This window comes from Anopheles gambiae, chromosome X, assembly GCF_943734735.2.
Source record: "Anopheles gambiae chromosome X, idAnoGambNW_F1_1, whole genome shotgun sequence".
Lineage (NCBI taxonomy): Eukaryota > Metazoa > Arthropoda > Insecta > Diptera > Culicidae > Anopheles > Anopheles gambiae.
This window is the reverse complement of record NC_064600.1, coordinates 22,775,120-22,795,603: the sequence shown is the minus strand read 5'-3', so window position 1 is coordinate 22,795,603 and position 20,484 is coordinate 22,775,120. Positions and strand designations below refer to the sequence as shown.

General features: G+C 42.1%; 1 protein-coding gene across 13 annotated transcripts in view; it reads left to right on the top strand.

The window, feature by feature from the left end:
* The window catches only part of LOC4576088 (espin), a 127,371-nt gene that overhangs the window by 68,375 nt on the left and 38,512 nt on the right, over window positions 1-20,484 (top strand). For 12 of the 13 annotated variants that reach the window (XR_009764576.1, XM_061641237.1, XM_061641258.1 and 9 more), the window contains one exon: window positions 4,317-4,809. Coding sequence is in view for 12 of the 13 variants with exons in the window: in XM_061641237.1 (XP_061497221.1) it covers window positions 4,317-4,809 (493 nt within the window). In the remaining variant the exon portion in view is untranslated. Of the gene's footprint in view, window positions 1-1,475; window positions 1,756-4,316; window positions 4,810-20,484 lie in introns of those variants that run through there. The other variant, XM_061641327.1, reaches the window with a different exon arrangement.

The window sequence follows — 20,484 nt, the reverse complement described above, 5'->3', positions numbered from 1 at the left end:
ACATTGCGGCGATGAAGTTGCATTTTCCCAAATCAAACCAAAAAATTGCAATGAGTTCAAACACTGCAATATAAAAATGACTAAGGAATCGTTAGTTTACGCTGGAGGGTTTGCTGTGCAACGCGCTGAACCCTAATTCGCATTGACACGTTCAGCCCGGCGCTGATTTTCATCAACTTTCCGTTCCGCCAGCATCAAGAACGCAAGCTGATTGTGAAACCAGCATCCTGGAAAGTTCACTGGTAGTCCCTGGGACATGTCATCGTGCTGAACGTGTTAAGCACTAAGCATAACTTTGTTACCCTAAGCTTTTGCTTTCGTATGCTGTAGATTACATAGATATCCTGAGCCGACTGCGCATGGGTGCGAGTGTGCGTTTGTGAGCAAAACTTTCGCCCAATGTGTTTTCTTCCGGAATGTTATGATCCATCGGTCAAAGAAAGGAAGGTGTTCATGAAAGACGGAAAGACGAGTTGTGGCCCCTGTCAATGGTAACTGATGACCGGGAGAAGGGGGTACTGAGACACAGCTGTTGGAAGATTGAACGTATACTTAAATTGCCCGCGGAGGGAGGGAGGAGGATGGGCTTCGGTCATGGGACCCCTAAGATCATCGGTCACAGGCCCTAAAATTATTGCCGTCATGACGGGGATGGGGGGGGGAATGGTTCTCCAACCACGGGGCCCCAACGACCATCTTTCCGGGGGCCCTTGTCGCTAATACTCTGCCCACTTGTAAACATACGGCATACTACAGACTAGAGATCTTCGGCTATCGCCTAGTCCGCCTATTGTTAGGTCCACCGCTGGTTCATGGCCGTGTTTTTTTTTATCGTGGAGGTGCATCCTTCCCCCTGCCTGCAGCGTATGCATCGAGCAGGAAACAGTGTGGCAGTATGCAAGTTGCACGCTGGATAGTCCTGCGGCACCGCCATCATTCCGCACATCTGCATGCCCGTCGTGGGTTCTAACCGCGTATGAACCGTCCGCCGTAGCAAGGGGTTTGTCACCGGCTCCGGCTACGTGGTACTCAAGTCCTGAAAAGGCCGGCATGATCGCGTTTGCTATTACGCCAATAATAATAATTATAATACTAATAAGAACTTAGCATAGCAGCCCACACTCGGGGAAGGTTTTTGTTTTGACTTTGGTGCTGCCGGGTCTACCGCTGTGGCGCGACAAATGCACGGAATGCACTCCACCAAAACATGAACCTACCGATCCGAACCCATTCCAAGGCATTGCCGGTCAATCGGCGTCATGATAACTACTCCAAACCAACAAGCCACCAGATTCTGGACGGACAGGTGCCGCACCATACGCGCACCGTAATAAACAAATCCAGAATCCTCTTTTGTATGGATTCAATTCAAAATGTTGTTTCCACTTGCGTTCGCTAGCTGAATTAGAAATAAATGTGCAACAAATCACACGCACGTTTGCTTAAATCATGTGTCTTTTTAATACCCCCAACAGCAGAGCCGGTCGCAAAGATGGTGGTGCCAATCCAATGCTTGTGTTGTCGCTCAGGTTGCGACATCGAAAATGCATGGACTTTGTAGCCGCAGCGGATGAAAATGTACGCAACAGAATCAAACAGTTTTGGGGTTTCCAAACGCACGTTCACACACAAACACACAAACAGGCGCGTGCAAACTCTCTCTCTCTCTCTCTCTCTCTCTCTCTCTCTCTCTCTCTCACACACACACACAGACACACACACACACACACACACACACACACACACACACACACACACACACACATACACTGTAGTCCAGGTGGTCTCATAGAATTTTTTCATAACCAATTTTGAACATCACTTTTTGGCAGAACGGGTGAAATTTTTTTCTCAAACAAGCTTCCTGGAGGCTTGACGGATACTCAAAACACTTTTACAATCTTCATTCAGAAGCAGAAGCGATAAAAATCAGCCTTCTAAATTCATACACCTTGGGATAAGCCCACCTGTATATTGTAGTCACTTAGATAGCTGCTCGAAAACTTCTATACAATGCAAATAGCTGACACATTGAAATTTCAGCCTACGAGCTTCAAACGGAAAGGGCCCCATTATTTGAAATGAAATACACGATAGTGTCGATTATCTGATTGAAATGGAAATGTGTCAAACAAAACCGCGCTACACGAACTGAAACGAAATCGGTATTATACAAGCTTGTTAGAGACTTCTTTCGTTGACTCGAGACATTGCTACCAAATTGATCTGAAATGGATTTGTTTGTCAAAACAAACTGCAACGCGTAACGCAGGAAGTATCGTACTAAATAATAATTATTTCTACGTGTGGCATATTATTGTTCTTTAAATGTGTTTGGCAATGTCATGAAAAGTAGCGCTTATGGTATGATTTTCTAATTTCTGTGTATTTTTTATTCCCACCCTTTTTCCAGTGAATAATTATAAAAAATCCCTTTAGAATGTAATTACATGCAATTCGTGTAGTTTAAATATAGGGTAAATGTACCAATAGTGGTGCAATTTGTAGTGGTACCGATGTGTTTTAAAGGATTTAAAGTGTCAGGAACGACAATTTCTGAATATTTTAACACATAGCAATTGGAATATGTTTTATCTTCGCAATCACAACCATTTTTACCATGAAACACATCAAATTTACGAAAAATTACATATTTTTGTGATTGCTTCGTTGTACCTATAATGGTGGTATGGTTCCTATAGTCGTCGTATTGTGTTCCTATAGTGGTGGTAAACAAAGATGCATCAAAAACGGTGTATAATATTAATGAAACTTAGTTTCGAAGCTGTTTTCGTATGAATAGCAACGATTACTGCCATAATGTTGGTTTCTTGCGTAATTTGATCGTAAAAAATGTATAAATTTGCTTGATGAAACTATTCACTAAAGTACTGCATCACACCTGTCGTCAACCTACACCCGGAAGAGTGTGCTTGATTTGAAGTCAATTTATCATTCAGCCAGATAAGCGAATTTTGGCCTGTTTTTGGTAAATTACCTACATAAAACTCATTTCTGTTGCTTATTTTAGTGAAAACAGTACCTCATGCCAAAAATTTCCTCGAAAAAATCTAAAACGACCTGTATTTATTGATTTTAGAACTATAACCACTATAGGAACATGCCTGTTTTGTGTACCTATAATGGCACTATGGTAAAAAACACTTAAAAATGCATAAATATAGTCAAAAGGCAAATAATTTTAGTAAAATAATAACATTACATAACAGTTATGTTGAAAAACTAATAATTGCGTGGTTATGTGGTCGTTTAGAACGATAACAGAAAAATGAGTTTCGTTATGAAATCCTAAGGATTTTGGAAAAATGTTGACCCATTTCACAAAATAATGGATTTTTCGATCACTAAGTAACGGAATGACCTCATTTAAATTTTAAACCCTTTGTATAAGGCTAAAGAACATTTAACACTAACTTAAATAACTTAATTACTTTTAATTTGCCCTATGAACCGCATTTTAGAGCAATAGCACCACTATTGGTACTACCACCACTATAGGTACATTTACCCTATGTATTTAGTAGTTAAACCGTAAAACAATACAATTTCCGTAGCTTTGACCTGACGGAAAGCTGTTGGACAAAAAACGGTCTCCGTTTGAGTCAGGTAATGCAAGTGACCTTCGTTCAGTTCGATATATCAAACCAGAGACAAATCGCGTGCTCTAACACGGATCATAATAGAAAATGAGCATTTTTGATACTCAAGCAGTTGAGTCACATCATCGGCACAGAAATCGGTATTATAGAAGCTTGATAGAGACTTTTTTACTTTCGTTCAAAATTATTTCGTTGACTCGAGACATTGCTTCCAAATTGATTTGAATTTGATTTGTTTGTCAAAACAAACTACAACGCGAAATTCAGAAAGTATCGTACAATTATATAATTACGTTTTGTGTATTATTGTTCTACAAATGCTTTAGGCGACGCCGTGCAAGGTAGCGCTTGTGTTATGTTTATCTACATTTTGAGCATCTCGTTAATCCCTCACATTTTCCAAAAATCCATTCTGAATGTAATTATATGCAATTAGTGTGGTTTAAAAACATTGAGTTAGTAGTAAGACCGTAAAACAAAACGCTTTCCGTAGCTTTACTTTGACGGAAAAATGTTCGACAAAAACCGAATTGCCATTAGTACATATTTGTAGAATCAATGAGGTCATCCACATTTTAAAATGTGTAATGGCTGAGTATGGTTTGTTTTAATTTTTAAGAATTGCTAATCTTGGTTTTAGCCTTATAACTGCATTTAATTCGTGTGTCTTCGTTTGTTTGTTTTGTTCGTTCATAGTCGCTGGTGAACAATAATAAGGAACATATGCTGCTGGCGAAACGCAACAATTTATTGCATGAACATCGACGAAACCAACATGAGGCGAAGCTTCTTTCAAAATCAATGTACACCATGGGCAAGAGCAACATTGACCCGAGTCAAACATTTTCTGGAGCTGCTTCGCAGCGTAAGCATGCCGAAGACTATCCCATAAGTACAATCCGTTCTTCTTGCACCATAGATAATGCCTACGAAAGTGTATGTTCACCTGAGGATGTATACGAGAGAACAGCAGATATGGAAATTGATGTGAAACAGCTGAAACGCTCCCAATCTCACCAGTTTCTTAATTTATTAGCCAACTCTAATATTTCACGGGAAACAAATGGAACAACCGTTATTATAAATAGTGTCACTAACGGAACAGATACACATTCAACAACTATGTCCACATCGCCATCGTCAGCCAAACAAATCGAAGAAACACAAATTGAAGGAAAAGAAAATACAGGTAAGTGATATATTTAATACCTTAGGACAGGGGCTTCCAAACTTTTCAGCTGGTGGGCCGCATTGCTTCAAAAATAACTATGTTGAGGCAGTGGCGGATTAAGTATATCGGAGGCCCTGAACGGTAAGACGAGTTGAAATGATGAATGATGAGGATCAACGTAGTTAAACTAATCACACATACGGATCCAAACGACCAAAACGTGTACGACGGTCCTCGATGGCGATAAGATTGCGGGGACGAAGTGTTCTAGTTGGAGCTTATAAGTTTATTTTAGATTGGAGAATACGAGAATAAATACGGTGGTTTAGTAGATCGACTATAAAAGCCCTTTGTGCGTTACGGTGGCGCTCTTCGAGGGACTCAAGTCCTAGTAGGGCGCAGTGAGTCCTATTATCGGTATTGTACCATCGGCGTAAAGCGTAGCGGGTGGCTTTCCGCTGGAGGAATTCGATACGCGCCAGTTGACGGGATGCAGTGGGCCACCATATAAATGAGGCATATTCAATAACAGGCCGGATTTAGGAGCAGTAAAACATTATCACACATGTTGGGTCGCATAGTTCTCTAGTTAGCTGTGTCAATAGACCTACTAGCTGATTGCCTATATATAACATATTTAAAAGTTTGTCTCAAATGAGTTTTCCATCAAGAAAAACTCCTAAGTCGCTAACACAATCTTTACGCTCCAAAATTCAACCGCCTATCGTATAGTTGCTTGAAAGAGGGTTTCGTGAACGGCTGAATGTGATAGTGGTACATTTTTCGATGCTGAGCACGAGGTTACTTGTGCACCACCCGAAGAAAGAGTCCAAAATACTTTGCAGGTGTGCTTCGTCGCTAGAAGTTTCAACTTGGAGAAACAGTTTAGCGTCATCAGCATACATCAGGCGACAATTGTCCGGAAGTGCGAATGAAAGATCGTTCATATATAGTATGAAGAGCAGTGGTCTTAGATTGCTTCTCTTGGGCACTCCTGAAGTAACAGTATCGGACAGAATGATAGGACCCTAGTGTTTTCAACGCAGCATGCACCCGTTGGGACAGGTTTATGTGTGGTTTGTGTGTTTGTGTGTGTGTGTGCATGTGTGTGTATGTGTGTGTGTACATGTATGTGTGTATGCATCTGTGTGTGTGTGCATCTGTGTGTGTGTGTGTGTGTGTGTGTGTGTGTATGTTTGAATGTGTATTGGTGTGTGTGTTTGTTTCACAAGTAGGTCGTTTCGGATAGTTTTGTTAGTAGTTTTTTTGTGTTTTTGGTTAGGTTTTTGATGTAATAAGCAGGACCACTGCCCTCGCGATCAGTGTTTTTTCGATATATTAACAATTTTACGGCCGTGGTCTTCTGAAGACGTCCAGTTGACTTGCGCGTTTCGGTTGTCCAAGCGCGTTTCGGTTGTCTAAGCACGTTTCGGTTGTCCGAAGCGCGTTTGCCACAAAAGTGCGCGATCGTTCCATTACGAACTCGATCGTTTTGCGCTTAATGCCAGCAGCCGCCATTCGCTTAATGATATGGCGCTGATAATCGGTAAAATGTTTACCTCGACCCATTGTTACTAACATTGCTTGCTTGGACCGTCAAGAACGCGCTGGTTAAAAACATGGACACGGCTGATCCCGTGCTCTGCCTGCATTCTACTTCTATACGCGATGAATTACATCGTTGTCGAGCAGCGAAAACATCGCATGGATAAAAACTATCAACGAGTACGCGAGTAAGCGTCTTCCCTTCAAAATCGAGAACAGAATACGGCCGCGCTCATGAAACAAAACGCACATTGAAAAGAACACCTGCGCGCAGATCAATGCACGCACAAAAGTTTCCCATGCGCACACAACGTGCAACGCAGAGATGCACGAAGGCCTTTCAATGGCGTGCACTGGAGAAACACCTGTGAGGGAATGCCGAGTTTATTGCTATTGTGCGCGTGTCCGTTTTGCATCGCTGCGCATGCACATTCATGAAACAGAACACCTGCGTTTTCGTCCGAGGAACAAGAGCTACTGTCGATGCAAACTTTAGCTTTTATCCAAGTGTAAACGCACGATGTTTCACATGATAACACACATTATCAGAATGCTTTCAACGCAATATGACATAATGGCAAGCTACGTATTTCAGACACAAACCCGAGCACTTGCAAATACACATTAAAAAGCACACTCTCTTTCTACTACACACACACACACATACACACACTCAAAAACACACACATACCCACACATACACACACACACACACACACACACACACACACACACACACACACACACACACACACACAAACACAAGTAACGTGGCAAAACAAGTGCACGGTGCGTTGAAAAAACCAGGGTCCTATCTTAATGTCCGATACTGTACCTTTAGCTGACGAGAGGAATGTGAGCCCATCCTTACAGAGTAAGTGCGATCATCAAGATAGGATCGCAACCATGCCATAGTCGAGCTTGGAAACCCAAATATATCCAATTTTTTTAGTAGGATTGAGTGCGGGATCGAATCAAATGCCGCTTTGATGTCTGTCGAGATCGCATCAACTTGCATCCCAGCATATTACGCGGTGTGGCAGATGCTTGAATTCCATGAGGTTAGATGTTGTCGATCTTTTGGGTGTGAAATCGTGTTGAGCTGGACTCATATATTTCGAAACACTGGCTAGGAGCGGTTCGTACACGAGCAACTCGAAAACTTTAGCTTTGGCTCAGAGGGAAGTGTTTCCACTATAGTTGGAGGCAGTAGCTTTATCGCCTTTTTGTGGATACCAGCCATCAGACTTTCCAAGCCGCGGAAAAGACTCCTGTTCGAAACGAGGTGTCGAAGATTTTGCACATAATAGAAGTGAGTTGATTAGTGCATCATTTTTACATGGACGCAGGAATGCCGTCCGGGCCCGGTGAGAATGAAAGTTTTAGCCTGTCAATAGCGTCCTTAATCGAGTTTTCATTGAAAACTGGAAGGCATGGGTCGATGGCACAAACTGGTGTGTTTCCAAGTGCAGTTCTAATTAAATCCGGATTGGTGACGTCAGGGCGGAAGGTGTCTTGGAATCTCCTGGTGAATAATTCACAAATTTCCGGAGCAGTATTCCATTCACATCATTGTAAGTTATTGCGCTGGGGAAAAAATGATGATTTGCGTTTGAAATAAACAAAATTCTATAATCCTCGAAGGCGGTAGCGAAAATTTCGCTCCATTCGTCGAGAGTAGTTGCGATAGCAAACTCTGTTATATCGGTGGTAAATTGAATGTACGGCATTAGAGTAACGTCGCGAGCAATCGAACAGACATCGAACATGGAAAATGTATGAAATTTGACATGTTCGATGGTAAAAGTAAGGCTCAGCCCTCTACGTTACGCTAGCGTTACGCGTAACGCCTGTTTATCATAAACCCAAGCAGTATTTTTGAACACCTGTTTTAACCACCGTGGATGAGCAAATTAATAGATCATCATGTCTTAATATTGCTTATTTTTACATGAAAATTAGACAAGCAACAATTTTTGAACAAACATAAAAAAGAACAGCAATCTCTAATAAAGATAAAACTCATTGATAATTCATGAGTATAAATAAATTATATTATTACTATTAGGCTATCATTTTTAACAGCAATCAGAGTTGTAACAACTTCAAGTATTATAATTAATAAAAATCTTATACATAAGAAAGGGTGACTTATAAAAAATGATTATTTATTTGTTTTCCCAGCCATTGATAAAGCAGGATAATGCAATACATACAAGTATTTATAAACTTCATGAACCTAACTTTTAAAAAGAGTCCTCGCACCTAAATTAATGTTTATTCAAAGTGACCGAAAACATAGATTGAATAGGTTATAATTATATTTCATATATACAATTATTTATGAATATTTTTAATATTTTTATTTTCAAATCATAGGAAATGTTACTCCAATTGAAAGCTTTTGGGATGTTTATGAACTTCCATCTTTCAGAAAAAATTTCATAGATCATAATGCAACAATGAAAAATATTAAACTTGTGATATACTTGTTATTTAAAAATTGAATCTCGTAAAAATCGATTCATCTTAAAGCAATTATTTTTTTTTTCATCGCAATTTCAAATATTTTTTATTCAAATAATGTAGACTGGCCAGTCGCCTGGATGACAAAACTGTAGTAAAAATGCTGCTTGGGAATATTTTAAGGGATGTAACGCTTCTCCAATGTAACGTAGAGGGCTGAGCCTTACTTTTACCACCATTTCATAATAAATAATTTGAAAAAAAAAAAAAAAATATACAGTCTGTTTCCGAGTTACACGGTTCTCGACTTACGTTTTGGAGATACGCGGTTTTCTAAATTTGACACATTAATTGTCAATGCAATTTGCTTCAACTTCGGTACAAATTGCATTTTTGCTAACAAATTGAAACCGCTTAAAAGCCAGAAATATTCAAATGTTCTGCACGAATTATATCAAATAAATGATAAAGTATATAAAAGTCTGGTATGGGGCCGGTCTGGTGGTACAGTCGTCAACTCGTACGACGTAACAACATGCCCGTCATGGGTTCAAGCCCCGAATAGACCGTGCCCCCATACGTAGGACTGACTATCCTGCTATGGTAACAATAAGTCACTGAAAGCCAAGCTCACTTCACTAGTGGGTACAGGCCAGGCCTTGACCGACAGCGGTTGTTGAGCCAAAGAAGAAGATATAAAAGTACTAAATTAAATCAAAATTTCTGAGTAATCAATAGTAATTTAGTCACAAAATGTGAAATTCGACTTACGCGGATATTCAAGTTACGCGGATTCGTCGGGAACGCAGAAACCGCGTAACTCGGGAACAGACTGTATTTTAAAATCACTTGCATGTTTGAATTCTGAATTAGTTTGAGTTTATTTATGCTATGTTAGCTGTAATTGCAAAACCAATCAAAGAATTATGTTTTTTTGTTAAATTATATTGTCCATTCCCCTAATGTAGACTTAGCACCAGAGCGCTTTTCAAGTAAATTTAATCAAAACAATTCGTGATGCCATGTGTCCAAAACACAACACGTGGTATATTAAAAAAAATGGGCCAATAATATTTGTACAAAGTTTTACATATATAACTGCGTATGAATTATATTTTATAAAATAACAATGTGTTTTAACCCAGAAATCACTACAAAAAAGCGGAAAAAATAATGGCAACGAAAATTTGTAACAATTTGAATGGTACGTGTACCTCGCTTCGCAAGCTGTCAATCGCCCCCTTCGAACACCGAACGTCCCCTTCCTACTATTTCTTCTTGAATGTCAAATAGCTATACATTACTTGACCCAAGGACTGTGTAGAAACGAGGTCAAGTAGTATCCAAAATCGGGTTAGCCATCTTGGATGCCTTTTGACAGCAGAAAGCCCTGGAAAAATCATCAAACCCCAAAACCATTATTATTAAAATAGGCAGCAAAACATTTGGTGAAACATTCAATAAACAATTTATAATTTTCTTGTCAAAATTTGAATCGAAAAGGGCTCTTAGATGTCAAACTGCCTATAACGAATTTTTGGTTGCTTTTCAAATCGTTCTACATTACTTGACCTCGTTCTTGCACAGTCCTGGACTCGACATTCTTTCTTTAAGGGACCTTGGTGTGCGCAATCAAAACTTCGAAAACGAGCGGTCGTCAGTACGAAGCAAGGGAGTGAGTGTGTTGTATGTAGTAGACTGATTATACGATGCTTGCATCGGCGTCGGCTGCTGCTGCTGAGAACGGTTGAGTGATCATAGGGCTGTCAGAGGAAAGATTAAAAGTTAGTCACAGATATACGGCGGTCCGTAAACTCTCTAAAATCTAATCCTGCTTACCATGAAAATGGATCAAGAGGATCAAGACAAACTCACCTTGAATGAGATGAAGGTGGAGGTACTGAAGTCGGCCATAACGAAGAAGCATAAAGATGCGCAAGTCTTCGGTATACTTCTTCTTCTTTGGCACAACAGCCGCTGTCGATCAAGGCTTGCCAGTACTACTAGTAGACATGACTTTCAGCGACTTATTTATTACCATAGCATGATAGTCAGCCCTACGTATGGGGGTACGTTCCATTCGGGACTTGGACCTATGACGGGCATATTGTTAAGTCGAATCGACCTCATCATTAGATACTGATGGGGCGATTCTCGTGAGATACAGCCAGATCCGCAGTCCCTCTTGCGGCATGGCCAGTAATGTGGATGAAGAGGCATCTGCGGAACCTGTCCCAAAGAGTAACTGTGGGGCGGGGCAGGTCGCAGTAGGGGTGCAATCGAGTAGTGTACGTTTGGGTGCATTACCGTTAACCGGAATCAGCACCGGAATCAGGTGCACTTAAGGTACGTGGTGTACATATGAAAGCATATGTAGTGGTGTTTGCTGAGGTGTTGATAGTGGACGGTCCTGTAAGCTGCGTATCCTGTTTCATGGTTGCGTGACATGGTAACGGGGCCTGGTAGCGTTCAATAAGTCTCGCTTATTGGATTCTAAAGCTGTGGCCTGTCCAAAACCATAGACAAATCGCGCTTCAAAATAATTGTTTTACGGCATGGAGTGTTTAAAATGTTCCGCCCTGACCGTAAACGGCGATGACCCGATGGTTTGTTCCGGGAGTTGTGGGTTTAGTTTTCACCGTCAGTGTATTACACCCACACTTCATAAGCCCGCGGTTAAACTTTTAAGTGCGAACCGCAATGTTGTATATATTTGTGACATCTGTTTGGATCAAAAAGCGGGCTTCGTTGATATGGAGATTGATGCAGCTAAATCGAATGATTTGCTTGCACAGACATTGAGAGATTTAGAGGTCAATGTGAGCGTGTGGATATCTAACGCTTTAGAGAGAGGAATCGAGACTCTCAAAACTGAGCTTAGCGCGCAAGTGGATGCGTAAGTAGGGGCCAACATTGAACATCATGAAACGTTAAGTGCTATAGAAGCCTCAAAAATGTCTAAGATGGCCTTGCGTGCAACTTCTGACTCTAAGAAAACCAGCGAAACAGTGCAAGAAGTAAATTTAGAATCATGGGCGACGGTCACTAAAAAAAAGAAAAGGACATATAGTGGGGAAAGTATTGTTCAAATTATTATTAATAGATTTGACAAGGGAAACAATAAAGTTATTCCCAAAATTAAGAATAATAACGATATGAAGTAGTCCATGGTAAAAAATAATAACAAAACTAATAATAAAACACTGGTTATTGCTCCTAAGGTGATTCAGTCTTGCGATACGACAAGAGCTGATCTACGCGTGAAATTGGATCCGAGGCGACAGGAAGTATCGGAATTCCGTAATGGCAGAGAAGGTTAAGTTTATGTTCAATGTCCTGCTCAAGCGAATTTAGATAACGGGGTCCTTTCCGTTTTAAGTTGGTAGGCTGAAATTTCAGCTTTTCAGCTGTTTGCATTGTATAGCAGTTTTCGAGCAGCTATCTAAGTGGGTATAATATACAGGTGGGCTTATCCTAAAATGCATGAATTTAGAAGACTGATTTTCGCTTCTGCTTCCGAATAAAGATTTTAAGAGTGTTTTGCGTATTCGTCAAGCCTCCAGAAAGTTAGTTTGAATAAAAACTTTCACACATGCTGTCAAAAAGTGATATTCAAAATTGGTTATAAAAAACACTCTATCCCGCTGCGCAAAGCGACGGAAGAAATCATGCCCTTCGGAGAATTTTATCATGCCATCTTTTTCCCTCCAACGGCAAATTTGTCAAGCAGCTCGTCGAGCTACCTGAGCTACCCCTGGCTCCGCCTCGTACCCCTCGCCTGAGCGCGCTGTCGAAGGTTTGAATGTGTTGGTGCTTTTTCCTTCCATAACGCCATCTCTTTCTCGCGTGTGGTCAATGCTCGCGAGCTGTTGTGGTGCCTAAAAATGCCGTTAACAAACATTGCGGCGATGAAGTTGCATTTTCACAAATCAAACCAAAAAATCGCAATGAGTTCAAACACTGCAATATAAAAATGACTAAGGAATCGTTAGTTTTCGCTGGAGGGTTTGCTGTGCAAGTCGCTGAACTCTAATTCGCATTGACACGTTCAGCCCGGCGCTGATTTTCATCAACTTTCCGCTCCGCCAGCATCAAGAACGCAAGCTGATTGTGAAACCAGCATCCTGGAAAGTTCACTGGTAGTCCCTGGGACATGTCATCGTGCTGAACGTGTTAAGCATTAAGCATAACTTTGTTACACTAAGATTTTGCTTTCGTATGTTGTAGATTACACAGATATGCTGTGCCGTCTGCGCCAGGGTATGAGCGTGCGTGTGTGTGCACAACTGTCGTCAAATGTGTTTTCTTCCGGAATGTTATGATCCATCGGTCAAAAAAAGGAAGGTGTTCATGAAAGGTGGAAAGACGAATTGAGGCCCCTGTCATTCGTAACTGATGACCGGGAGCAGGGGGTACTGGCACACAGCTGTTGGGAGATTGACAGTATACTTAAATTGCCGGCGGATGGTGGAGAGGGGGGGTGGCCATGGAACCCCTACGATCATTGGTCACAGGCCCTAAAATTGTTGTCGACATGGGGGGAGGGGAGGTGCAAATGGTTCTCCAGCCACGGAGCCTTAACGACCATCTTTCCGGGGGCCTTGTCGTTAATACTCTGTCCACTTGTACACATACGGCATACTACAGCCTAGAAATCATCGGCGACCGCGTCCCAACGGAACAAAAGTAGAAAGTTTGGAGCAAAATAATCGTTTGTCTCCCTCTATCCTCTATACCGCGCTTGCTTGCACTCATGCGCGAGCGCTCGAGTATATTCTCTCAGAACTGAGCATTCGCAGTTCAACCCGTGCAGTGAGAATGTATGTGTTAAGGTGCAGCGAAATTTGTCTCTGTATCTCAATCCCCCACCCCCAAAAAACCACATTCACTCTCCGCGCACTCTTAAAATTTTGGCGCGCACGCTACGTACAATACAAAAGGTCGTTTTAACCGCGCGCACTGATCAAAGTCGCGATGGTTCAATCGGTACGCCGACGCTCCATGTCAGAGTTTTGGTGTGAAGAAAAAGTTTTTCTGACCAAATCGACAACACACGCGACGACACACATCGTCACATCGACCGCCGTCGATGGAAGTGTGATGATCTAAAAACAGATCTGTGGGGCAAGTGAGAAGGGGGAGGGGCGTAGAACAAGAACGTAAGCGTGAGTCGTCGCGTGCGCGTGCGTGTGTACACTCAAGAACTAATTTTTTGCTCTTTCCTGGAACCCACATGTTTCTACATTCGTCTGATTTTAAGCAACAAAAGAAGAAGGGAAGTAGAAGGCTACTTCATTTCTACTTTCCATGCTACTTTCGAGCGTGTTGACTCGCTAGGGGTAGTCCGCCTATCGTTAGGTCCGCAGCTGGTTCATGGCCGTGTTTTTTTATCGTGGAGGTGCATCCTTCCCCCTGCCTGCAGCGTATGCATCGAGCAGGAAACAGTGTGGCAGTATGCAAGTTGCACGCTGGATAGGAGCGGTCCCGCGGCACCGCCATCATTCCGCACATCTGCATGCCCGTCGTGGGTTCTAACCGCGTATGAACCGTCCGCCGTAGCAAGGGGTTTGTCACCGGCTCCGGCTACGTGGTACTCAAGTCCTGAAAAGGCCGGAATGATCGCGTTGGCTATTACGCCAATAATAATAATAATAATAATACTAATAAGAACTTAGCATAACGCCCACACTCGGGGAAGGTTTTTGTTTTGACTTTGGTGCTGACGGGTCTACCGCTGTGGCGCGACAAATGCACGGAATGCACTCGACCAAAACATGAACCTACCGATCCGAACCCATTCCAAGGCATTGCCGGTCCATCGGCGTCATGATAACTACTCCAAACCAACAAGCCACCAGATTCTGGACGGACAGGTGCCGCACCATACGCGCACCGTAATAAACAAATCCAGAATCCTCTTTTGTATGGATTCAATTCAAAATATTGTTTCCACTTGCGTCCGCTAGCTGAATTAGAAATAAATGTGCAACAAATCACACGCACGTTTGCTTAAATCATGTGTCTTTTTAATACCCCCAACAGCAGAGCCGGTCGCAAAGATGGTGGTGCCAATCCAATGCTTGTGTTGTCGCTCAGGTAGCGAGATCGAAAATGCATGGACTTTGTAGCCGCAGCGGATGAAAATGTACGCGTCAGAATCAAACAGTTTTGGGGTTTCCAAACGCACGCACACACACAAACACACAAACACGCGCGCCCAAACTCACATACAAACACGCGCGCGCAAACTCTCTCTCTCTCTCACACACACACACACACACACACACACACACAAACGCGCGCGCGCGCACGCGATAAGGCACCTACGAACGCGCGCACGCGAGAACGCACCTATGAAAGCGCGCACGCTAGCACGCACCCCCCCACCGGGCGGGGTGGAGAATCGCGACATGATAGAGTGAACGATAACTTTCCCCGCGCTGTGTGTGTGTGTGTGTGTGTGTGTGTGTGTGTGTGTGTGTGTGTGTGTGTGTGTGTGTGTGTGTGTGTGTGTGTGTGTGTGTGTGTGTGTGTGTGTGTGTGTGTGTGTGTGTGTGTGTGTGTGTGTGTGTGTGTGTGTGTGTGTGTGTGTGTGTGTGTGTGTGTGTGTGTGTGTGTGTGTGTGTGTGTGTGTGTGTGTGTGTGTGTGTGTGTGTGTGTGTGTGTGTGTGTGTGTGTGTGTGTGAGTGTGTGTGTGTGTGTGTGTGTGTGTGTGTGTGTGTGTGTGTGTGTGTGTGTGTGTGTGTGTGTGTGTGTGTGTGTGTGTGTGTGTGTGTGTGTGTGTGTGTGTGTGTGTGTGTGTGTGTGTGTGTGTGTGTGTGTGTGTGTGTGTGTGTGTGTGTGTGTGTGTGTGTGTGTGTGTGTGTGTGTGTGTGTGTGTGTGTGTGTGTGTGTGTGTGTGTGTGTGTGTGTGTGTGTGTGTGTGTGTGTGTGTGTGTGTGTGTGTGTGTGTGTGTGTGTGTGTGTGTGTGTGTGTGTGTGTGTGTGTGTGTGTGTGTGTGTGTGTGTGTGTGTGTGTGTGTGTGTGTGTGTGTGTGTGTGTGTGTGTGTGTGTGTGTGTGTGTGTGTGTGTGTGTGTGTGTGTGTGTCGTGACCCGAAAACTCGAGACACATTTAGGCATATTAAAAAAAATATTTTATTGCCACTTTACACTGTGCTACATAATGCTTAGAAGGTCGTTGAAGCATCTAACACGTTTAAATTAAAAAAAATTAGATTTGTGTTAGACGTTCTCATACGCTTGTTTTAAATAGGCTTCGTCATCCTCGATTGGCAGGGGCATCGAATGGTCTCATCAGCAGCGGCACGAAATAAAATAAACCATCAATACACCGATAACACTTTAAATCCCAATCCAGCTTCTCCCTCAGCGTCTCAAGGTCACACACAAATTAATAAATGCTAACACCCACCAATAACAATACACAACCGCAATGAACATATATGAATCAACGCATACACCACAACACCCAATCAGCTGGCGGCGGAAGGAACGGGCTGAAGCGCAAGTAAGGCAGGGCAGGGTGAGGGAGGGAGAAGACGCGGACGAGAAAATGGACGCCAATATTTTTAATTTTTTTTTACCCTTTTTTTTTCTCCGCTGCCCAAAATAGTTCGTAGATTTCGAAAACAGAGGGCGCTAAACCTGCGGCAGCCCGCTGCGCAAATTCGAGCAGTTTCCTGCGCAGGAAATGTACCAAAGCCTGCGCTGGCCAGCGCAGATTTTGGCTGGTCTCCCGCGCGGGTTTTCAGCGATCCCTTCTAACTTTCTGAGCAAAAATCTATTTAAATGGTCGTGTGGTCAGATACGTGGGTATCAACACCAACGACCATTACTCAAATCTCACTTGCTTCAGTGCTGGTGATTTCCGAAGGAGTTTAGTATATAAACAGTCGTATCGCCATTCTAGTTCTAGCGATGCATAACTTCAATGCGAAACCATACAACAGTACAGAGGAAATGAGAAAGCTCTCCTCCAAGCGAGGAAGCTCCGCTGGTTGGGAATCCCACAAACAGATGGCGCCACCAGCTTTTTTGCTATTTTTAGAATGCATGAGTCGTTTGCCGTCTGCTAAACGAAGTCTTTCTACATTCCGTTTAGGTAGAGAGCTTGAGTCGTTTAGAAGCCGTTTAGTGGTCGTTTAGGGGATTTGTGGCACTTGGGACATCATTTATTTTTTCTGTTTTAACATATATTCCTAATTATCTACGAGACACCTGGACGTTTTTAGTGAGATTAGAAGTCTTACTCGTATGATTTTAAATTTCGTGCCGAAACAAAGCATCAAATCTTTTGTTATTATATCTCCTTTTTTCGATAATATTGGTCTATTTTGGAAGAATGGTTCGACAGGTTTATGAATCTTAGTAAGTTGAACATTATCGTCGGTGACTTTAATATTAACTGGTTAATTGTTGAAAAATCTGCGAAACTGAAAAGTTTAATGGAATCAGTAAACATGAACCAAAAAGTTAATGAATTCACACGAATTGCTAGGCAGAGCAGGACATTGATTGATCAGGTTTACAGTAGTATTGACTCAATCAAAGTCACTACTGACCAGTTATTGTAAATATCGGATCGGTTATCGGACACTTGTTTTGAACATAAACGATGAACGTTGTAAAACGATTCAACGGAAAGTTAAATGCTGGAATAGGTATTCAAAACATGCTCTTTGCAATAATGTGTCACAAGGCTTGCAGTGTGGTGCATCTGATTTTGATGAGGCTGCTGACTTGTTATGGAACACATTGAAACATGCAATGAGCACCTTGGTTGAAGAAAAGACAATTATTTCTAGAGAAACTAGTAGGTGGTATACTTTTTATGTTGCACGTATTAAACGGAAAAGAGGCAAAGCGTACTCACAATTTATTAGAAGTAACACAGATTATGATTGGAATGAGTATGCTACACTCAGAAATTTATACAGTAGATATCTTAAAAACATACGCAAAAATTACTATAACAGTGAGATATATAAGCACAAGGGAGATAACAGAGAATTGTGGAAAGTTCTAAAAAGCATGTTAAGGCCAGATGAAGGACATGTTTCTATTGTTAAATTTGCTGGTTTGATCGAATCTGAAGACTCCATCATCTGTAATAAGTTTAAATCGTTTTTTTTTTCAAACGTGTTTTGGAAATAAATTAAAACATTGATGATGTTAATGAGCCTTATTATTTGTCGCATAGTGAAACTCCACAAAACCATTTCAAATCCCAAAAAATAACTCTTAATCAGCTAAAGATTATTTGTTTCAACCTGAGAATAACCACAGGGAACGTGAGTTGAAAAATCATACAGGAATTTTGGAATTTTTACAAAAACATGGAAGGAATCATTGATAATACCTATTCCTAAGGTGAACGGAGCTGCCAATGCGGAGGATTTTAGTCCTATCAACATGTTGCATGTGCTCGAAAAGGTGCTGGTGACAGTAGTTAAGGAGCAATTGGTTCAGTTTCTGAACGGAAGCGAGCTGTTGATCCGAGAGCAATCAGGATATCGGCAAGGACACTCTTGTGAGCCTTCTCTGAATCTTGTACTGGCGAGGTGGAGGGTGTTGATTGATCGGAGGGAATCGATAGTTGCTGTTTTCTTGGATCTAAAACGGGCATTTGAAACAATATCTAGGCCATTGCTGCTTTCTACCTTAAGGCGTTTTGGTATTGTGGGGAGGGAGCTCAGTTGGTTCGAAAGTTGTTTAAAAGACAGAACTCAGAGAACTTTATTTGTTAACTCTGTATCAGAGCCTATAGAAAACACCCTTGGTGTTCCACAAGGTAGTGTTCTTGGACCAATTTTGTTTATCATGTATATCAATGACATGAAACAGGTTTTGAAAGCTTGTAAGATCAATCTTTTTGCCGACGATACTGTTCTGTTTATCTCGCACAAAAATATCAAGCAAGCAGAGTCTCTGATTAATATCGATTTAAAAGCTCTGTATGGCTGAAGCACAAAAAGCTGACATTAAACATTAACAAGACTTGTTACATGGTGTGTCTGCAGGTGTTTTGGACGAACCTACATCTATAGTGAGATATCGGAACGAATCGAAAGAGTTAGACAGGCTAAATACTTAGGGGTAATCCTAGATGACAGGTTGAAGTTCCACGCTCACATTGACTGGGTCATCGCTAAAGTGGCGAAGGATCTCGGCTTCTTTGGGAAAGTTCGCCTCTACAAATCATTGGTATCGCCTCACATTGACTTTTGCTCGTCCATTCTGTTTCATGGCAACAAGGGGCATATTAAAAGGCTTCAAAAGTTGCAAAATCGCATTATAAGGTTAGTACTAGGGTGCGGTCGACGTACGCCGACCACTGTTATGCTAGATATTCTTCAATGGATGTGGATAGAGCAGATGATTGTATACCATTGATGATTGTAGACCATGATCTTTATTTTTAAAATTGCAACAAGCCTGTTGCCTGGGTATCTGGGGGAGAGCATTATTCGGGGGTACGACGTCCACCGGCACTGCACACGCAGGACTAATGAGCCGAGGGTACACAACTTGCATTCACAAAGTGCCAGAAACTTTTTGTTCTTCAAAGGGATTTAACGGTACAACAGATTACCCGGAGAAATTAAGAATGCGAGAAACTTATTTGATTTCAAACGTAATTGCGTCATTTATGTTAAGCAAACTGTGTTATTTGAAAAGTGTGTAGATGTCCTATATCACTATGTAATGTGTAACTGCAGTTGTCATCACGATCTTGATGATGATGATAAGATTTTTTTATTTTTTTATTCAGGAGTAACGCTCCAAAAAGGCGGCATTGCTTAAGAGTAGAAAATACAAATGTAATTCATGGCGCTACAATCCATATTGGCAGGGAGACATTTCCTTCTCTGAGCCATGGAAGGGCACCTTATCCCGGGTGTACTCGGACGGTTTGGTTTTAATCAATCCAGTCCATGATTTTGCGGTCCTATAAGCGTGGCGAAGGTCTACATCATTCGGGTTTCGAGGTTGTCTATTCCAGTTCAGTGTTCAAAATGGCATTGCGGGGTCTGTATCGTGTGGATTCCAGGCATTTCGTCGGATCCATCCATCAGAAGCGGTCCGAGTATATTCCCATTTAGTGGCTCAAATGACATTGCACGGGTCTGTATCGTTGTAGTCCTTTCCTTCAGTGGTCCGAGTGACATGGCGGGGGTCTGTATCGTTCCAGTTATCTAGTAAATCCTTGCAAGAACATCGTTCAAGCAACGATCTTCTGTCTGCCGTCAATGCCGATTACTCAGCCATACACATTGCACTCATTCATTCTTACATTCATGCATGCATTCATCCATCACAAACATACAAGCGATGTACAACATGTAACACATAGACAAACAAGAGGAAATAACATAGGATGCAAGATTGCTGTTGCCAACAATGTTGGTTGGTTCACAGACATTTTGCTTAAGGAAAGTCACACAGTTAAGCCGTTCTCTCTACAGAAATCGAATATGGCCTTCAGGAATTCCCAGTCCGATGCCGCTAATATATCCCGAATCGGAATATCAGTAAATTTTCCCAGTCTTTCGACCGCGTCCAGCAAGGCAGGTCGAGCAGACTCGTATTCCACGCAGGACCAAAAAAGATGATCCATGGCGTGGAATCCAAGCCCGCAGCCACATACCTTGGAGTCGACCAGTCCTATACGCTGGAGATG